Raw genomic sequence first — 20,017 nt, 5'->3', positions numbered from 1 at the left:
GTGATGCTTTACAGCACCAGTGACCTGTGTTCAATTCCCGCTGGTGTCTGTGAGGAGTTTGTACGTTTCTCCCGTTTCCTCCCACTTTTCAAAGGCGTACAGGTTAGCAGGTTAACTGGTCACATGGGCGCAATAGAGCAGCAAAGGCTCGTCAGACTGGAATGGTCCGTCAGCAAGCTGTATCACTAAATAAAATAATAAATATCAGTAAGCTGAGCAGCCACACTGGGCTCTTTGCAGGCTGGAGTCTCAGCTTCCAGTAGTCAACAACTAGGCCAGCTCAGACTTCGACTGTACGAGCGCAGCCTGCTGCCATCTTGGCCCTGAAGCCCTATATTTGGAAGGATTTTGTGTAATCTCGCCTCCAGCAGATTCGGAGAGTTGGTGATGTTCTTCCCTGAAGGAGGCTAGGCCCCATCCTGAGCACGCATCAGCTACCCCCATGCCACCATCACCAGCTCTCCAAAAATCCCTGTGTTAGTTTATTTTACTTAGAGAGGCAGCGTGAATAGGTGCTTCCAGCCCTTCGAACCACATCGGCCAGTTATCCCTGATTCTATCAGGCCTAATTATGGGGCAATTAATGATCAATTAACCTACCAACCGGTGCACCTTTGGAATGTTGGAGAAAACCCGAGCACCCAGAGGAAACCCATGCACTCCATGGGGAGGACATACAGATGATGTTGGAATTGAGCTCCCAAGCCCCGAACTAACCACTACACTGCTGTGGCGCCCGGCAGTCCGTTCAATCGAACTGCCCTCATTCATCTCAAGGTGACGCACTCTACAGCCAATCAGCAACAGCGAGAGTTGTTACCCCAGTGTCTGCAATCTACTGCATGTTCCCAATGTATCTACTGATGGCAAACTCTTCTGTAGTACATGTCCCACCCAATAGATGGTCTGGATTTTTCAAGCTTCAGCAAGGAAGTGCCACCCCTTCTTGACCGCACTCTTGTGTCACTCCCTTTAACTTCAGACAGCAAGCTGGGACTTCTCGCACTGGAGTGAAGGAGATAAAAGGTGTCTTAATAGGTGTGTTTAAGATGACAAAAGGCATAGATTGAATGGATAGCCAGAGACATTTTCCTAGGGTGGAAAAGGCCAATATCAGGAGGCATAAATTTACGATGATTGGAGGAAGGTATAGGGGAGATGGCAGAGGCAGAGGTAGGGGCAGCACGGCAGCAGAGTGGTTAGCACAACGCTTTACAGTACCAGTGACTTGGGTTCAATTCCCACTGCTCTCCGCAAGGAGTTTTACCATCTCCCCGCGACAGCATGGGTTTTCTCTGGCTGCTCCAGAGTCCAAAGATGTACCGGTTGGTAGGTTAACTGGTCATTGTAAACGTCCCGTGATTAGACTAGGATTAAATTGGTGGATTGCTGAGCAACGTGGCTCAAAGGGCCGGAAGGGCCCATTCCATGCTGTATCTCAACAAATAAATAAGAAATTACTTACATAAGGGATATTTAACAAACTTCTAAATAGGCACATGGATGAGGGCCATGGAGGAGGGATGAGTCAGATAGAGTTTACGGTAGGTTAAAGGGCTGGCACAACATTGTGGACCAAAGGGCCTGTGATGTGCTGTTACGTTCTATGTTCTAAAAAGTCCATCTAAGATTTAACAGACTTCCTCTGTGCTAATATGGAATAGGCAGGCTTGGGTTGTGCATGGTCACCGCTACTCTTCGCACTATATCTGGAACCATTAGCTCAATACATCAGACAAAATGAAGATATCAGGGGAAATACTATTAAGGGGACAGAGCGTAAATTGGCCTGTTACGCGGATGACATTTTGATCTATCTAGGGCAACCAACATACTCTTTACCTAAATTGATGCAATCCTTTGAACAATATGGCAAATTATCAGGATACAAGATCAACATAGATAAAACATAACTACTTTCATATAACTATAGCCCACCAAGAGAAATTGAAAGTAGATATCCTTGGGCATGGCAAACGGAGTCTGTCAAATATTTTTTTTAGATTAGATCATGAGGACACGCAGTCCTCTTTTATTGTCATTTAGTAATGGAAGCATTAAGAAATGATACAATATTCCTCCGGTATGATATCACAGAAACACAGGACAGACCAAGACTGGAAAAACTGACAAAAACCACATAATTATAACATATAGTTACAACAGTGCAAGCAATACCATAACTTGATGAAGAAGCAGCCATCGGCACGGTAAAAAAAGTTCAAAGTCTCTCGAAAGTCCCACATCTCACGCAGACGGGAGAAGGAAGAAAACTTTCCCTGCTATGCCCGACCACAGTCCGAATCTGAGTTGTCTGAAAGCTTCGAGCCTCCGACCAGCCCTCTAACACCGAGCACTGAGCACCATCTCTGCCGAGCGCTTCCACCCCACCCCCGGCCGCCAGCAGCAGGCAAAGCCGAGGATTTTGGGGCCTTCTCTCCAGAGATTCTCGATCACACAGTAGCAGTGGCAGCGAACCGGGCATTTCAGAAGTTTTTCCAGATGTTCCTCCGTGCTCCTCACGGCTATCTCCATCAAATCAGAATTGTGCACGGTACCCTATTTAACAAATATGATATAATTTCACCGGAGAGCTGTGCGCGCTGCGTCATGCCACCATCTTCTCCTCCCACCTCTGTGCGCCATTATGCCAAAAGATCTGTCAAAATTATCAGAATGCAACTATCAGCCTATATATATATAAAATTAAGGAAGATATAACAAGATGGAACCTAATTCCTTTTCTTGGTCTCAGTTCAAGGATTGAATCTATTAAAATGAATATACTGACCAGACTACTATATCTCTTTCAGACCTACCAACAGAGATTAACCAAAATCAATTCAATGGATGGATCAAGATGCTATCAAGATATATATGGCGAGGTAAAAGGCCTAGGGTTCATCTCAAAACCTTGCAATTAGCCAAGGAAAAGGGGGATAGGGCCTACCTTCTCTTAGAGATTATTATTTTGCAGCACAGTTGAGAGCTGTGATATGTTGATGCAACCCATCATACGACGCTCAATGGAAAAACACTGAGGAGAGGATACTTTCCATCCCCATACAGGCAATTTTGGCTGATAACAACCTACAAAGTTACATAAATAATATTGACAACCCGTGGGTGAAATGGACTCTTAAAATATGGAAAACTATTATAAAAGAAAGAGAGACATTGCAATTCTTAAATGGTGTGCATATGACTCGGATTTTACGCCGAATAAACTGGAATAACAGCTATTTGCAATATAATGAAAGAAAGAACACTGTTCAGTTTTGAAATGTTCAAAGAGAAACACTTATTAGAAAAACAAGACTTTTACCGGTATTTACAGATGCGACAGTATGTTAATAGGACAGTTAAAAATATAACTAAGGCAAGTACATGTCTGATAGAGCTATTTAGAAAAGCAAATAATTCAGACAATGGTAGTAGAATAATTTCAAGCGTTTATAAGGGTTTGTGAAATCTTAAAACACATTCAACTTCATACATTAAAACAAAATGGGAGAAGGAAGGAGGGATAATTATATCTGAGGAAGACTGGACAATAACATGGAGGTATCAATGGAAGTGTACCAGTTCACAGAAATGGAGGGAGTTCGGGTGGAAAAACTTGATATTTTATTACACCCTCTCAGAAATCCCATTATGATAGTAACCCTTCTGCTTGCTGGAGAAATTGTGGAAATCAAAATGCAAACCATTATATTTTCTGGGAATGCCCAGTTATCAAAGAATATTGGAGTGGGATACACAATGCCCTACAAGACATCTTTAAATGTGAAATACCCTTAGAAAGTAAGACCATATATTTTGGGTATATACCTCAAGAATAGTTGAAAAGAGATAAATATTTAATGAAGGTACTGCTGGTGGCTGGTAAAAAGACCCTTACCAGGAAATAGTTATCACAGGAGAGCCCAACTTTAAGTGTATGGATAGAAATTACAATCAACATTTACAAAATGAAGAAGATAACAGCATCTGTTAATCATAAGTTGGAACAATTTTATTCATACTGGAAAAAAATGGTTTAACTACATAGGTCTGATTTTATTCTCACAAGTCAATGAATATGTTGTAAAAAAAAGATCAGTCCCTACTTGTACATAGTTTTCTTCTTTTGATTGTTCTTTCTTTCCTCTCCTTTCTATAAGTGTATACCTCAGATAAAAATTATGTGGAGATTTGTGACAAATATGATCATATGATATATACGTACAGTATCTGAAATACATCCCATGGAAATGTTTGTTTGATGATGAAATTCAATAAAAATAAATAAATTACAAAAAAAAAGGAATAGGCAGGCTTACAGAGGAGCTGTTCATGTTATGAACTGGACAGGGAGCTAGGAGACCATTCACACCATTGTGCTATTTAATTCTAACAGAAGGTAAAGCAGAAAATATCAATCACTACAGAAAGACAAATATGGGATATATACAGACAAGATTAAGGGGGAAATAGAGCTAACAAAATTCAAAGTCTATTTTTTTATTATTAAATCTGCAACATCTTTATTTCCTTCTAATGGAGTGAGCCTGCACATATGTAAAATTAATTTTTATGAGCTAGTGAGATGTTCGGCAATAATTGTGCCTAACTGCACTATTAAAATCTCAATTACTCCTGCTTAATCAAGACAAGTTTTTTAATTGGTCCTCAAGCAAGAGCAGTATATAAATAGTTTTTTCATGGCAAAGGAGTGATTTCTGCATTAATTCTGTGACTGGGTATTACTGGCAATAATTTCTGAATTTCAACATTAGCTGTATGTGTGGACAACATACAGCACTGTCAGTTTAACCCAGCAATGCTGACACTGATGGCAAGGGCTGACTTCTCTCTTCTTCCTCTAAGCCCTGCTCTTCAGTGACTAGGTGGCAAGAATCTACTACACATCATGAATCTTCACACAGCTCCTCTCATAACAATAGGGCTCTTCCAGAGCAGTTCGGGTTGCTGAATGGCTGCTTCCCAAAGGTCTGTTCCAGCTGGCCACAAAACTTTTACATTTATTAATCCCTCACTCAGCAACAGAAGTGGATAGAATAATGAGAGACTGAGACAGGAAGGATAGTCAGTCTTCTTCCTCAAGATGTAAATGCCAAACACTGGAAGGCACAGGTTTAAGGTGAGAGGGAGAAAGTTTAAGGCGATTTTCAAGGCAAGATTTTTTTTTACAGAGGGAGTGGTAGGTGCCTGGAACACTCTGCCAGAGAAGGTGCTATCATATATGATAATCTCTCCCCTGACAGGCATATGAACAAGCAGGGAACAGAAGAATATGGACCTTGTACAGGCAGACGGGATCAGTTTAGATTAGCATCATGGTTGACACCGACTGTTCCTGTGCTGTGCAGTTTGATGTTCTAAATCTATCTAATGACTCATTCAAGGATCCATTAAATTGTTTGGCTTACTGTGTGTTACTGAGTGTTTATAACTATGAGCATTACTCATGAGTATTTCCCTGTGGTGTCCAGTGAAACATGAGTAGGAAAGGTTTAGAGCGATATGACCAAATGCAGGAAAATGAGACATCTTGGTTATCATAAGCCCCATTTCCATGTGCATTACTCTTTGCTTACGCTGGGAAGCAGTGAAATATCAATAGCCTGTGTTCTGAGCCGTGAGCATAGTCAGGAACACTGCTGGTCTGGACTACTGGCTAGGTGAGTGGCTGTGGATGGAGCCGTACTGAGGAACATTGATGGACACAAATGAGTTGGTCTGCAGCCTGGAGTGTCTTGCCCAGAACACTTGTATGTTTCAGTTTATTTCAACCTTCTCGTCCATGGTTAGACTTGTCATTTGATTTGTGACAAAGCACTAAATGCAGAGGGAACATCATACTGCTGCAGAATGAAGATCAAGAAACTGGGCTTTAGGCTACAGGACTTGCTGCTAATGGTTCCACCTCTAGTAGATGCCAAGAGAGTGCTTTCCAGCATCTGCAGACATCCTTGTCTTTATGATTTGCTGCCCCACTACAAAGCCTCTTCAAGTGATGCCTACCCTGAAAAAGTTTAAAATCTTCCCTTTGACAGGAGTTCAGTGAAACCCTCTTTCTCTGCCATCCTTCTGTGATCTCTACCGCCCTCAACTCTTTGGTAGTCACCCAGACCCACTACCACAGTCACCTGTCCTTACTGGGAATTTGTCTTTCCCACCATTTTGTTTTTCTATAGCCCAATTCCCTCTCCTAACAGATTCATTCTTCTCCAGCCCTTTATCTTTCCTACCCACATGGCTTCCCCAATCACCTTCCAGCTATCCTCCTTCCCGTCCCCCCCACCTTTTTATTCTGGAGTCTTCCCCCTTCCTTTCCAGTCCTGAAGAACGGTCTCAGCCCGAAACGTCAACTGTTTATTAATTTCCATAGATGCTGCCTGACCTGCTGAGTTCCTCCCGCATTTTGTGTATTGCATGAGAGTCCGATATCTGTGATGCATGAAGCTTATGGCACCCGGCTCACAAGGAAGCCTACAATCCTCACAAGGATGTATGCACACAACTGTGTATGCAGCTTTCTGGCAAGGGAGAATGAAATGCAATTAGCTCTCTCATAACAGGAAGAAGTGACCTTCCTTACCAAACAGCAAATTACAAATACATCTAGCTCTAACCTAAAGCAGCCTGATACATTGAAGTTCAAGATTTTGATTATTGTGATACCCAAGGGCAATCCAATCCTACTTTGTGGCTGGAAGAGGTAGCAATGAAGAATGAAGCACCAATTCAGTAACTCGATGCGCCGTAACTATATGTAGTTGTACTTGTTCCCTGAGGAACGTTGTTTTATTTAGCTGTATAGATGTGTATAGTTGAATGACAATTAAACTTGAGCTTGAACTTGAAATGTCTCATATTATTCCCCACAGTATAAACAGGAGAATTAGCATGCCAGATACCAAGGAGAAATGATCCCCAAGTGTAGACAGGTCTTCCCTTTTATTAACTCTCTTTTCTCCCAATTTCAACAGCCTTATTTCTGTTTCATATTTATTATCAAAGGTTCATTTATAATCCAAGTATGTAACTCTGAAATTCTTCTTCTCCAGATAGCCACAAAACCAAGAAAGAAAAGATCAGCAGCACGATCATCAACCCCCAAATCCTTCCTCTCCACACAAAAAACGAACGAAAACAGAACAGGCACATCGAACCCCTCCCAAATACCTCTCCCCACACAAAAAAATTGAGAAAGATCGGGTAACAAATACAGAATACAAAAAACAGACTGAGAAAAAAAGGTCTATAATCCAAGTTAGTATCCAAAACGTAGAAAACCTGGGCAACATTCTCTGGGCATTGTGGCAGGCTTTTCCCTCTCTGGCAGCGAGTGATCCCACCAGTGATCAAAAGGCAGTCTCCCCTCTTCCGCAGCAGATCGATCCCCCAGCGATAAAAAGACCAGGAATGGGCAAAGCCACCATGAATGCCCTTGTTAATGGTGTCTAGCCTTCTTAGGGCAGTATTGGTGCAAAGGTTTGCTTGGCCACTTTTAGGGCATTTAGAAAGCAACCACATAGAGTGTCTGGAGTCACAGGTAGGTCAGAATGATTACATCAGTTGATCTCAATCCTTAAGGATATTAATGGTAGATATATGCTGGGCTTTTAATAATTTAGTAGTATTTCCTTGTCATCACTACTGAGACTAGTCGGTGTTTTATTCCCCCCAAAATTCCATATTATTGTCTGAATTTACGTCCACAGCTGCCTTGGTGGGATTTGAACCCAGGTCCCTGTATTGTTAGGTGACTCACCTAGTCTTCCATCACAGTACCCATCCCCCTGCATGCTCCTTGTTGGCTCTCTCAATCAGAGGAAAGTGCACCCTTGTCTACACATCTGAAGTCAGGACACAGTGTTTCACCTTCTTCTGCAAGCATTAGCAAATTGAGAAAAATCAGAATCCTGGATGACACCAAATAATGCAGCAACAGCTACATCAGCAGAAGATTGGAGGACAACAGCAGCACAATACCGGCCCTTCAGCCTACAATGTTGTGCAGACCTTCTCTTGAGGAATGCAAACCTTGCAAATCAATGGAGCTGTGGTTAGTTAGTCAGAGAAGAGAGAATCCAGTCACCCTGTGCCAGTTGCTACAATCAGCAATTTATCTGAAAGTGAATAATGAAGCTCTGTTTGGAGCTTTGAGGGTGGAAAAAAAGGAGCTGGAGTGTTCCTCCTGCAGATGAATGAATCTGTGCATTCTTCTTATTCAATGTTATTGCCCTGTCTTAACCCTGCATCTCGCAGCTGTGCAAGGTTATGACACAGCAATTACATTGAGTTTCGGTTCCAAAATGGCAGCACCAGTAAAAAAATTATTAATGCATGCAGATCCCTACCAACCTTACAGGAAAGATACAAATAAGGTTGAAAGAGTATGGAGAAAATCTACAAGGATGTTGCCGGAACTGGAGGACCAAGGTTATAAGGAAAGATTTAATAGGTTAGGACTTTATTTCTTGGAAGGTAGAAGATTGAGAGATTTGATAGTTATACAAAATTATGAGGGGTATGGATAGGGTAAATGCAAACAGGCTATTTCCACTGACATTGGGTGGGACAACTAGAGGTCATGGGTTATGGATGAAAGGTGAAATGTTCACGGGAAACATGAGGGGAAACTTCTTCATTCAGAGGGTCATGAGAGAATGGAACAAGCTGCCAGTGTAAGCTGTGCATGCAAGCTCGATTTCAACGTTTCAGGGAAGTCTGGGTAGGTACATAGATGGTAGAGGTATGGACAACTATAGTCCCAGTGCAGGTCAGTAGGGATAGTCAGTTGAAATCTTTTGGCACAGACTAGGTAGGCCAAAGGGCCTATTTCTGTGTTGTACTTTTCTATGACTCTACGTCTGCGCATGCTTTCAGTGATCAGCAGTGCACCAGTAGGGCGTCTGACAGTATTCATACCCCATATGCATGCATGCACTGGGTACACTCGTGGAAACAATCCCCCATTTTATGTGCCTTGCGACCAAATTCTGTGATCCAAGTATACTGGGTAACAATTCATTGCCCATGGGAAGCAATAGGTCTTGCATAATCGGAACCAATGATACCACAACAGGTGAACAAGCATGCTTATTGACCTTATTTTTCTCTGCACAGCTCCTTCCCATCCTTCTTCCTTTTAGTTTTAGGACACACACAAGGGCGCTCATCTACTGCAGGTGCCTTAGGAGGCAACTGAAGTGTTCTCTTTCAGATAACTGAGCACGAACTTATGAAAAATTATTGACTTTGTAAGATGTATAAAGCATTTTAAATATATATTTCCAAGCATAATACATGCTTCTTTTTGTATAAGACCATAAGATACAGGAGTAGAATTAGGCCATTTGGCCCATCAAGTCTGCTCCACCACTTGTTCATGGCTGATTCTTTTCCCTCTCAGCCCCAGTCTCCTGCCTTCTCCCCATAACTCTTCATGCCCTGACTAATTATGAATCTGTCAACCTCTGCCTTAAATACGCCTAGTGACCTGGCCTACAAAGCCGTCTGTGGCAATGAATTCCACTGATTCACCACTGTCCGGCTAAAGAAATTCCTCTTCACCTCCATTCTAAATGGACGTCCCTCTATTCTGAGGCTGAGCCCTCTGGTCTTAGACTTCCCACAGGAAACATCTTTTCCACATCCACTCAATCGAGGCCTTTGAACATTCTTGTTAAGTTTCAACAAGTTCCCCCCTCATTCTTCTGAATTCCAGTAAGAAAAGGCCCACAGCTATCAATGTGTCCTCAAATGGGAAGCCTTTCATTCCCAGAATCATTCTCATATATTGTGTGTTTCACGGCTAAGAGTAAATAACTAACTTAAATGCAATTACTACAGCAGACTACTTGATAAAGACTATGTAAAGATGCAGAACATCAGGTGAAAATATTTAGGGATCACAAGTTCCTGTCATCATGCAATACATAACACTCATCCTGTCTTTAATTACTACTACTTATACACAGTCTCAGAATATGCCTGCAAGATAGCTAATTTGCATTTACAATACTAACCGTTGCATTTTCTCTCCAGAGACTCTATTTCTTATTATGACATTAAAACCCAATGATGGCAGAAAATAGGATCATAGTATATGGGTTGCAATACAGGGAATGTATCCCTAACATGTTTTACTGCTTTTAGGGTGGAAAACATTAGGATATCTGAATATCCTGTAGTGGTGAGGTAGGACTCCATTAACACGTCAATTGTAACAAGGGATGGTTGCTAGGCTGGGTTAACCCAGGATAGTTGTGGCCGAGTTCAGTAACTTTAAACTGTGAACTATCAGGAGAGATTTAGACCAGATAGATCCAAGTGCAGAGGAGACCAGAGACGAGAATGGAGTTGAACTTGAGGACGGGTCTGTAGGGAACTCAAGAATCACCACACACAGCATAGGTAAACTTAAGACTGACACAGACAAACACTACAAAGGGAACTTAGAGAAATAAAACAAGGTACAGGTGCACTGACAACTAAAACGAGACACTGGTGGAAATAATCAAGACAGAGGGAATGTCAGAGTCCAGAGGACTCCGATCCACCCTGATGATCAGACCAAAGCATGATATCAATCCTACATTGCTCGTCCCTCCTGGCCCTGATAGCTGTAGCTCAAAGAATCACAGAGATGCACTCAGTGGTCACCTGTTCGTTAATGCAAATATCTAATCAGGTAATCATGCGGCAGTAACTTAATGATAAAAGCATGCAGGCATGGTCAAGGGGCTTAGTTGTTGATCAGACCAAACATCAGAATGGGGAGGAAATGTGACCTAAGTGACTTGGACCGTGGAATGATTGTCGGTGCCAGACAGTCTCCAGAGTTTACAGAGAATGGTGCGAAAAACAAAAAAAAAGATCCGTTGAGCAGCAGTCTTGTGGGTGAAAATGCCTTGTTAATGGGAGAGGTCAGAAGAGAATGGCCAGACTGGTTCAAGCTGACAGGAAGGCAGCAGTAACCAAACACCACGCGTTGCAACACGTTTGTGCAGAAGAGCATCTCTGAATGTACAACATATCAAACCTTGAAGTGGATGGGCCACAGCTGCAGAAGATCCCGAACGTACACTCTGTGGCCACTTTACTAGATACAGGAAGTACCTAATAAAGCGGCCATTAAGTGTATAACATGGACCATTTGACCAATCACATCCACACTGATAGAGGGCATCTATTCGCACTAATCCCATCTTCCAGCATTTGGCCTTTACCCTTGTATACCAACTCAGGTGAGCTGCTCATTCAGAAACTGCTTAAGTGCAGTCAGCAACCAACTTCAACCAGTTTCTTGGGCAATATTTGAGGAGCAGCCTCTTCCTCACTACCATCAGATCTCTAAACTGAACACAAACTCATGACCACCACCTCATTTTTTGCTCTCTTTTTTCACTAGTTATATTTTTGTAACATTTTTTATAGCAACGTAAAGTATGGTTTATGTATTGTACTGTACTGATGCAAAACAACAAATTTTATGATAAGCAAGGGGAAATTTGCATTTGCTTGGACATCCAAGCGACACACACAAAATGCTGGAGGATCTCAGCAGACCCAGCAGCATCTATGGAAGAGAGTAAACAGTCAACATTTGGGTCGACACCCTTCATCAGGACAGGAAAGAAAAGATGAGGGGTCAGAGTAAGAAAGTGGGGGGGGGAGGGGAGGGAGAAACACAAAGTGATAGATGAAACTGGGAGGGGAGGAAGGTGAAGTAAAGAGCTGGGAAGTTGATTGGTGAAAGAGATACAGGGCTGGAGAAGGAGGAATCTGATAGGAGAGGACAGAAACATATGGAAGAAAGAAAAAGGGGAGGAACACCAGAGGGAGGTGATAAGATGAGAGAGGGAAACAGGAATGGGGAATAGTAAAGGAGAGTGGGGGAGGCAATTACCAGAAGTTTAAGTAATCGATGTTCATGCCATCAAGCTGGAGGCTACCCAGACAGAATATAGGGTGTTGCTCCTCCAACCTGAGTATGGCCTCATCGCAACAGGAGAGGAGGCCATGGACTGACAGTCGGAATGGGAATGGGAAGTGGAATTACAATGGGTGGCCACTGGGAGATCCTGCTTTTTCTGGCGGACGGACCGTAGGTACTCGGCGAAGTGGTCTCCCAATCTATGTTGGGGCTCACCGATATACAGGAGGCCACACCAGGAGCACTGGACACAGTATATGACCCCAACCGAGTGTCGATTCACCTGGAAGGACTGTTTGCAATCCTGAATGGTAGTGAGGAAGGAGGTGTAGGGGCAGGTGTGGCACTTGTTCCGCTTACAAGGATAAGTGCAAGGAGGGAGATCAGTGGGGAGGAACGAATGGACAAGAGAGTTATGTAGGGAGCAATCCCTATGGAAACCAGAAAGTGGGGGGGGGGGAAGGGAAGGATGTGCTTGGTGGTGGGATCCTGCTGGAGATGGTGGAAACTACAGAGAATTATATGTTGGATGTGGAGGCTGGTGGGGTGGTAGGTGAGGAAGAGAGGAATCCTACCCCTGGTGGGGTGGCTGGAGGATGGGGCGAGGGCAGATGTGCATGAAATGGAAGAGTGCAGTTGAGGGCAGTGATGGTGGAGGAAGAGAAGCTCCTTTCTTTGAAGAAGGAGAACAGCTCCTTAGTTCTCGAATGGAATGCCTCATCCTGAGAGCAGATGAGGCGGAGACGGAGGAATTGAGAGAAGGGGATGGCGTTTTTGCAAGTGACAGGGTGGGAAGAGGTATAGTCTAGGTAGCTGTGAGAATCATTGGGTTTGTAATAGACATCAGTAGATAAGCTGTCTCCAGAGTTAGAGACAGACAAATCAAGAAAGGGGAAGAAGATGTCAGAAATGGACCGGGTAAATTTGAGGGAAGAGTGGAAGTTAGAGGCAAAGTTGATGAAGTTAACAAATTCCGTATGGGTGCAGGAAGCAGCACCAACTCAGTCATTGATGTAACGTAGGAAAAGTTGAGGAGGATACCAGTGAAAGCTTGGAACTTAGACTGTTCCACGTAGCTGACAAACAGGCAGGCATAGCTGGGACCCATGTGAGTACCTTTTGTTTGAAGGAAGTGTGAGGAGCCCAAGGAGAAATTATAAAGAGTGAGGACAAGTTCCATCAGACAGAGGAGAGTTGTGGTGGAAGGGAACTGGTTGGGTCTGGTGTTCAGAAGGAAATGGAGAGCTTTGATATTTGAATTTTATGATTATATGTAATTGATAATAAACCTGATTCTGATTCAGTGCATTTCAGGTATTCATCATTCTCTGAGTGAAGACGATATGGGGTATCGTCTGAATCTCTTTCTCCTTCCTGTGAATCTACGTTCTCTTGTTTTGTCTACTTCCTGCCATCCACCCTATCTACAGTATGTCCCTCATAAAAGGGCTGCACAGTAGTGTAGCACTATTACAGCACCAGGAACTGGAATAGAATTCCAAAGGAGTTTGTACCTTCTCCCCATGACTATGTGGGTATCCGCCAGGTGCTCTGTTTTCCTCCTACCTTACAAAGACGTATAGGTTAGTAGATTAATTGGTCACAGGCTTGTCAGACCAAATTGTTCTGTTACTGTACTGTATCTCTAAATAAATAAAAAATAAAATTTTGTATACTTCAATTATGTCCACTCTTAACCTTTTCCACTCCGTGAAGAACAGACTGAGCCTCTCCAGTCTCTCCTCATAAAAGGAATGCTCCATCCCAGGCAGCACCCTAGTTAATCTTCTCTGGACCATCTCCAACACTGTCCTATAGTGAGATGACCTGTCCGTAACCTCCGATATTGCGGGTTCCCTGCACTTGTTACCACTGGCTTTTACCCATTTATGTGCATGTTGGCCTTGAAAATATGGTGATGTTCACTCCTAAAAACTTGAAGCTCTCAACCCTCTCGACCTCTACGTTGTTGGTGTAAACCAAAGTGCTTGCACTGTGCTTCCTCCTGTAGTCACCGATCGACTCTTTTGTTGTCTCGTTGACAAACACTGAGGTTTTGGATGAAGAAGACTTAGTGCAAAAAAGGACATCGATAGGTGTCAATAGGGTGCAGACTCTGTGGTGGCTGGGCACGTTTACATGTGGTTTCTCTCTTTGATTCCAGGTAGTAAGCAATTGAACAATCACAAAAAATTTACCAGAGTATTAAGGCTAGAGGTAACAAAGGCATAATTTCAGCTGCAGGACAGCTGAGGAAAGAAAATGCTGGAGGAACTCAGCAGGTCAGGCAGCATCTATGGAAAGGAATAAACACGAAGGGTGTCGGCCTGAAACATTGACTCTTTACTCTTCTCCACTGGTGCTGCTGACCAGCATTTAGTGTGTTATTCTGGATTTGCAGCATCTGCAGAATCTCTTTGTATTTAGGATAGAGATGGAGTTGGGTGACTCTAAGAAGGTAGAGGTAAACGGTCGTATGGATGCCACAGATATCTAGTCCAAAGAACATGACTCAGTGAAATGACTCCAAGAAGTGGTTCAATTTCAGTTGGCAGGTAGAAGACAAAGTCAGGGGTGGGAGCAAATGGATTCAGCCTTCGCAATACTTAGTTGTTCCTCAGATAAGCTCTGACGATTGAGAGACAGTTGTAGTGAGATGGAGACGAAGTGCACAGTTCAAAGCATATTTATTATCGAAGTATGTGTATGTCACCATATACTACCTTGAGATTCATTTTCAAGATTGTTTAAGATTCAAGATTGTACACAAGTGTAAGGAGAACGAAATAATTGTTACTCCAGATCCAATGCAGAACAAAAGAAAACTCAAAAGATAAAGAATGCAGTAATAATTAAATAAAACAAACCATAAATATAAATACAGTACATAAGATAGCTTATATACATAGATTGATTGTACGTGTCCGTAAAGTGACGCTGGGCTGCACATCAAGGGACTGATAGGAAATAATAAAATATTGGTGGAGTTAGTGGGTGGAGGTTTCGAGCAGCCTTACTGCTTGGGGAAAGTAACTGCTTTTGAGTCTGGTGGTCCTGGCGTGGATGCTCCTTGACAGGAATGGACAAGCAGTTCATTAGCAGGGTGGGTGAGATCCTTTCCTGGTACCTTTCTGTATACATGTGCTTGATGGTGGGTACGCTGGTTCCAGTGATGGGTTGGGCAGTTTTGACTACCTACTGTAGAGCCTTCCTCCCTTCCACAGTGTAGTTTCTGTACCATGCAGTGATGCAGCTTGTTAGGATGCTCTCTACCGTGCATCCGCAGAATGATGTGAGTATGCATGTGCAAAGTCCAGCTTTCTTCAGCCTCCTCCAGAGGTATAGGCATTCGTGAGCTTTCTTGACAGTGTAGGGTGTGTTCTGTGACCATGAGAGGTTGTGCGAGATGTGCTCTCCCTGGAGTTTGGAACTGCTTGCAGTTTCACTGCTGTGCCACTGATGTAAGGGGGCCGGTGTGTGAGTGGGGTGAGTTCTCCTGAAGGCAATAACCATCTCCTCTGTCTTGTTGACATTAAGGGAGAGGTTCTGGAGCTCTTCCATCTCCACTCTGTAGGCCATCTCATCGTTATTGGTGATGAGCCCCACAACTATTGTGTCATCAGTGAATCCGATGATGTGATTAGAAACATAGAAAACATAGAAACATAGAAAACCTACAGCACAATACAGGCCCTTCGGCTCACAAAGTTGTGTCGAACATGTCCCTATCTTAGAAATTACTAGACGTACCCATAGCCCTCTATTTTTCTAAGCTCCATGTACCTATCCAAAAGTCTCTTAAAAGACTCTACTGTATCCACCTCCACCACCGTTGCCGGCAGCCCATTCCACGCACTCACCACTCCCTGCGTAAAAAACTTACCCCCAACATCTCCTCTGTACCTACTCCCCAGCACCTTAAAATTGTGTCCTCTTGTGGCAAACATTTCAGTCCTGGGAAAAAGCCTCTGACTATCCACATGATTAATGCCTCTCATCATCTTATACACCTCTATCAGGTCATCTCTCATCTTCCGTCACTCCAAGGAGAAAAAGCTGAGTTCACTCAACCTATACTCATAAGGCATGCTCCCCAATCCAGGCAACATCCTTGTAAATCTCCTCTGCACCCTTTCTATGGTTTCCACATCCTTCCTGTAGTGAGGTGACCAGAACTGAGCACAGTACTCTAAGTGGGGTCTGATCAGGGTCCTATATAGCTGCAACATTACCTCTCGGCTCCTAAACTCAATCCCACAGTTGATGAAGGCCAATACACCATATGCCTTCTTAACCACAGAGTCAACCTGCGCAGCTACTTTGAGTGTCCCATGGACTCAGACCCCAAGATCCCTCTGTTCCTCCACACTGCCAAGAGTCTTACCATTAATACTATATTCTGCCATTATATTTGACCTACCAAAATGAACCACCTCACACTTATCTGGGTTGAACTCCATCTGCCACTTCTCAGCCTAGTTTTGCATCCTATCAATGTCCCATTGTAACCTCTGACAGCCCTCCACACTATCCACAACACCTCCAACCTTTGTGTCATCAGCAAACTTACTAACCCATCCCTCCACTTCCTCATCCAGGTCATTTATAAAAATCACAAAGAGTAAGGGTCCCAGAACAGATCCCTGAGGCACAGCACTGGTCACCGGCCTCCATGCAGAATATGACCCACCTACAACCACTCTTTGCCTTCTGTGGGCAAGCCAGTTCTGGATCCACAAAGCAATGTTCCCATGGATCCCATGCCTCCTTACTTTCTCAGTAAGCCTTGCATGGGGTACCTTATCAAATGCTTTGCTGAAACCCATATACACTACATCTACTGCTCTTCCTTCATCACTGTGTTTAGTAACATCTTCAAAAAATTCAATCAGGCTCATAGGGCACAACCTGCCCTTGACAAAGCCATAATATTCCCAATCATATTATACCTCTCCAAATGTTCATAAATCCTGCCTCTCAGGATCTTCTCCATCAGCTTACCAACCACTGAAGTAAGACTCACTGGTCTATAATTTCCTGGGCTATCTCTGCTCCCTTTCTTGAATAAGGGAACAACATCCGCAACCCTCCAATCCTCCGGAACCTCTCCCGTCCCCATTGATGATGCAAAGATCATCACCAGAGGCTCAGCAATCTCCTCCCTCGCCTCCCACAGTAGCCTGAGGTACACCTCATCTGGTCCCGGCGACTTATCTAACTTGATGCTTTCCAAAATCTCCAGCACATCCTTCTTCTTAATATCTACATGCTCAAGCTTTTCAGTCTGCTGCAAGTCATCACTACAATCACCGAGATCCTTTTCCACAGTGAATACTGAAGTAAAGTATTCATTAAGTATCTCTGCTACTTCCTCCGGTTCCATACACACTTTCCCACCGTCACACTTGATGGGTCCTATTCTTTCACGTCTTATCCTCTTGCTCTTCACATACTTGTAGAATGCCTTGGAGTTTTCTTTAATCCTGCCCGCCAAGGCCTTCTCATGGCCCCTTTCGGCTCTCCTAATTTCCTTCTTAAGCTCCTTCTTCTTCTTCTTCTTCTTCTTCTATTTCCGGCAGTTTAGACACATCTAGGCGTATTACTGCCCTCCGCAGGATGTATAATTAATTATAGAACTTCAAGGAACTCAAATTCTCGAATATAACCTCCTCTCACGTATAAACTGAATAACAAACTCTTCAATCAGATGTTGGTTCTCTTGATGGCCAAACAAAGATTTAATAGAAAACCAAAATACATTTAAGCCAGATAGCCTCTTGAACACCATGCTTCTTTCAATTTTGTATCGATTACAGCTCAGCAAAACATGCTGGACTGTCTCTGGACTACCACAGTCACATAATCCAGTAGGATGTTTTCCTATTATCTTTAAATAATAGTTTAGCCCACAATGCCCCAACCTAAGTCTTGTTAGTTTCACCATATCTCTATGATTTAAAAGGTAACAGTCTGAGACCTTTTTAACTAGTGGGTGACTAGAAAAATAATGCCTGCCCTTTAATTCATTTTTCCAATCCTCCTGCCACTTCTTCTCTATACCTTTTTAAATCCTGCTTCTCAATTCTGCTCTGCCTAGGGGAACTCTAATTTCTCATTGCCTGCTCTGTAAGGAAGACTTGGCAATGCCATCCACAATTTCACTTCCTTCCACCCCAGCATGCCCAGGTATCCATCCTTCCTATTAGCTCCTTCCTATTAACCTTACAATCTTCTAGATCTCTAACATTACCTAGCTCTCTGAACCTTTTCTAAGCTTTTCTTTTCTTCTTACTCGGGTGTTTGGCTGAGCAGCCGCGTGTGAGCAGAGTGTACAGCAGTGGGCTCCACACACAGCCCTGGGGATCACCGGTATTGAGGATGATGGGGAGGGGGGACTACCTGAGATCTGTTGATTAGGAAGTCCAACACCCAGTTGCACAGTGGTGTATTTAGACCAAGGAGTCGGAGTTTGTTCACCAAGGTCTGTCGGACAATAGTGCTGAAAGCCGAACTGAAATCCAGAAACAGCATTTGACATAAGTGTCTTTGTTTTCTAGATGAATGACAAATACTATGGCACCTTTAGAACGGTTCTGTCAGTAACTATATTGGCGAGTATCCAATGCAGCAGGGATGGAATTTGTGACATGTGCCATATCAGCCAGTCAAAGCACTTCATGACGATTGGCATCAGTGCCACTGGGCAGTAGTCATTTAGTTCTGAAGGAGTAGAGTTCTTTGGTACAGGGATGATAGTAGCTGAATTGAAGCATGTGGGGACAGCAGCTTGGATGAGTGAAGTGTCAAAGATGTGCATGAAGACACTAGTGAGCTGGTGTGCATACTCCCTGAGTACTGAGCCTGGGACGTTGTCTGACTCAGCCGCCTTACAGGAGTTGACTCTGAAGAGTCCTTCTCACATCTGCTTACAGACAGTGGCTGCTCACCTGGGAGGCCGATAGCTTTCACGGCCGGAGAGCATGCATAAAGTTGTTTAGAGCATCAGGAAAGGGAGGTAACACTGCTACAGCCAATGCTATTTTTCCTTACATAGTCAATAATGCCCTTGATGCCCCGTCACATACACTGGAGATTGTCATCAGATAAATGTTCCTGAATTTTTTGTGTATAGGCAGTCTTTGCCATCTTGATGCTCAAGGTGAGGTTTTCCTGGCTGCTTGGAGAGCTCTTTTGTCACCGGACATGAAGGCAGATTCCTGGGCTTTTTGTTGTGACCACACCTCAGCGTTCAGCCAGGGCTTCTGGTTGGAATGTGAGATGACTGTTCTTGAGATACCAACATCATCTACAGTTCTACACACTTATTGATGTTGCCGATGACAGATGAGGCATATTCCTCAAGGTCTGTGTCTACTCTGTTTGTGGCAGCCTCCTTGAACATTTGACAGTTGGTCTGTTCAAAACAGGCATTGCAGACATTCACAGTAGAACAAAGAAACTCAATAAAATAAACTGCACACAAAGACGGACAAACAACCAATGTGTAAAAGACAACCTGTAAATTTTTAAAAAGCAATAACTAAACAGTAAATAAACTAGAACATGAGATGTAGAGATATTGAAAGTAAGTCCATAGGTTGTGGAATCAGTTCGGAGTTGGGGTGAGTGAAGTTATCAACTCCAGTTCAGAAGCCTGATGGCTCAAGGTAATAACTCTTCCTGAACCTGGTGATGTGGGACCTAAGGCTCCTGTACCTTTCTTCCCAATGGCAACAGTGAGAAGAGAGCATGGCATAGATGGTGGGGGCTCTTGATGAAGAATGCTACTTTCTTGTGGCAACGCTCCTTGTAGATGTACTCAAGGGTGGGGAGGGCTGTGATATATGGGTGTCATCTATGCAAGTATGGAAATTGATATCATGTTTTTGTTTGACATTGCCGAGATAAAGCACTTAGATGATGAATTGGAGGGTGTCGTAAACAGCAGATTACAATGCTAGCATAGGAAGTCACTTTGCATTTTGCCATTTTGATACTCTGGCAAGGGTAGAAATTTGAATGAAGGTTCAAATCTAGGAGCTCTGGGTAAGAATGCTACACGATCTC

At 43.3% G+C, this 20,017-nt stretch overlaps 1 protein-coding gene across 6 annotated transcripts in view; it reads right to left on the bottom strand.

Annotated features, from left to right (window-relative positions):
- Positions 1-20,017, bottom strand: part of xylb (xylulokinase homolog (H. influenzae)) — a 337,542-nt gene that overhangs the window by 85,737 nt on the left and 231,788 nt on the right. The window contains exon 16 of one of the 6 annotated variants that reach the window (XM_063044485.1): positions 2,085-2,659. The exons of the other annotated variants lie outside the window; for them this stretch is intronic. Coding sequence (XP_062900555.1) covers positions 2,646-2,659 — 14 coding nt within the window. The 3' untranslated portion in view covers positions 2,085-2,645. Of the gene's footprint in view, positions 1-2,084; positions 2,660-20,017 lie in introns of those variants that run through there. 6 annotated transcript variants of the gene reach the window in all.

Source organism: Mobula hypostoma, chromosome 3 (assembly GCF_963921235.1).
Source record: "Mobula hypostoma chromosome 3, sMobHyp1.1, whole genome shotgun sequence".
In the NCBI taxonomy this organism is placed as follows: Eukaryota; Metazoa; Chordata; class Chondrichthyes; order Myliobatiformes; family Myliobatidae; genus Mobula; species Mobula hypostoma.
The sequence above is the reverse complement of the archived record's forward strand: the minus strand, read 5'-3'. Positions and strand labels throughout refer to the sequence as shown.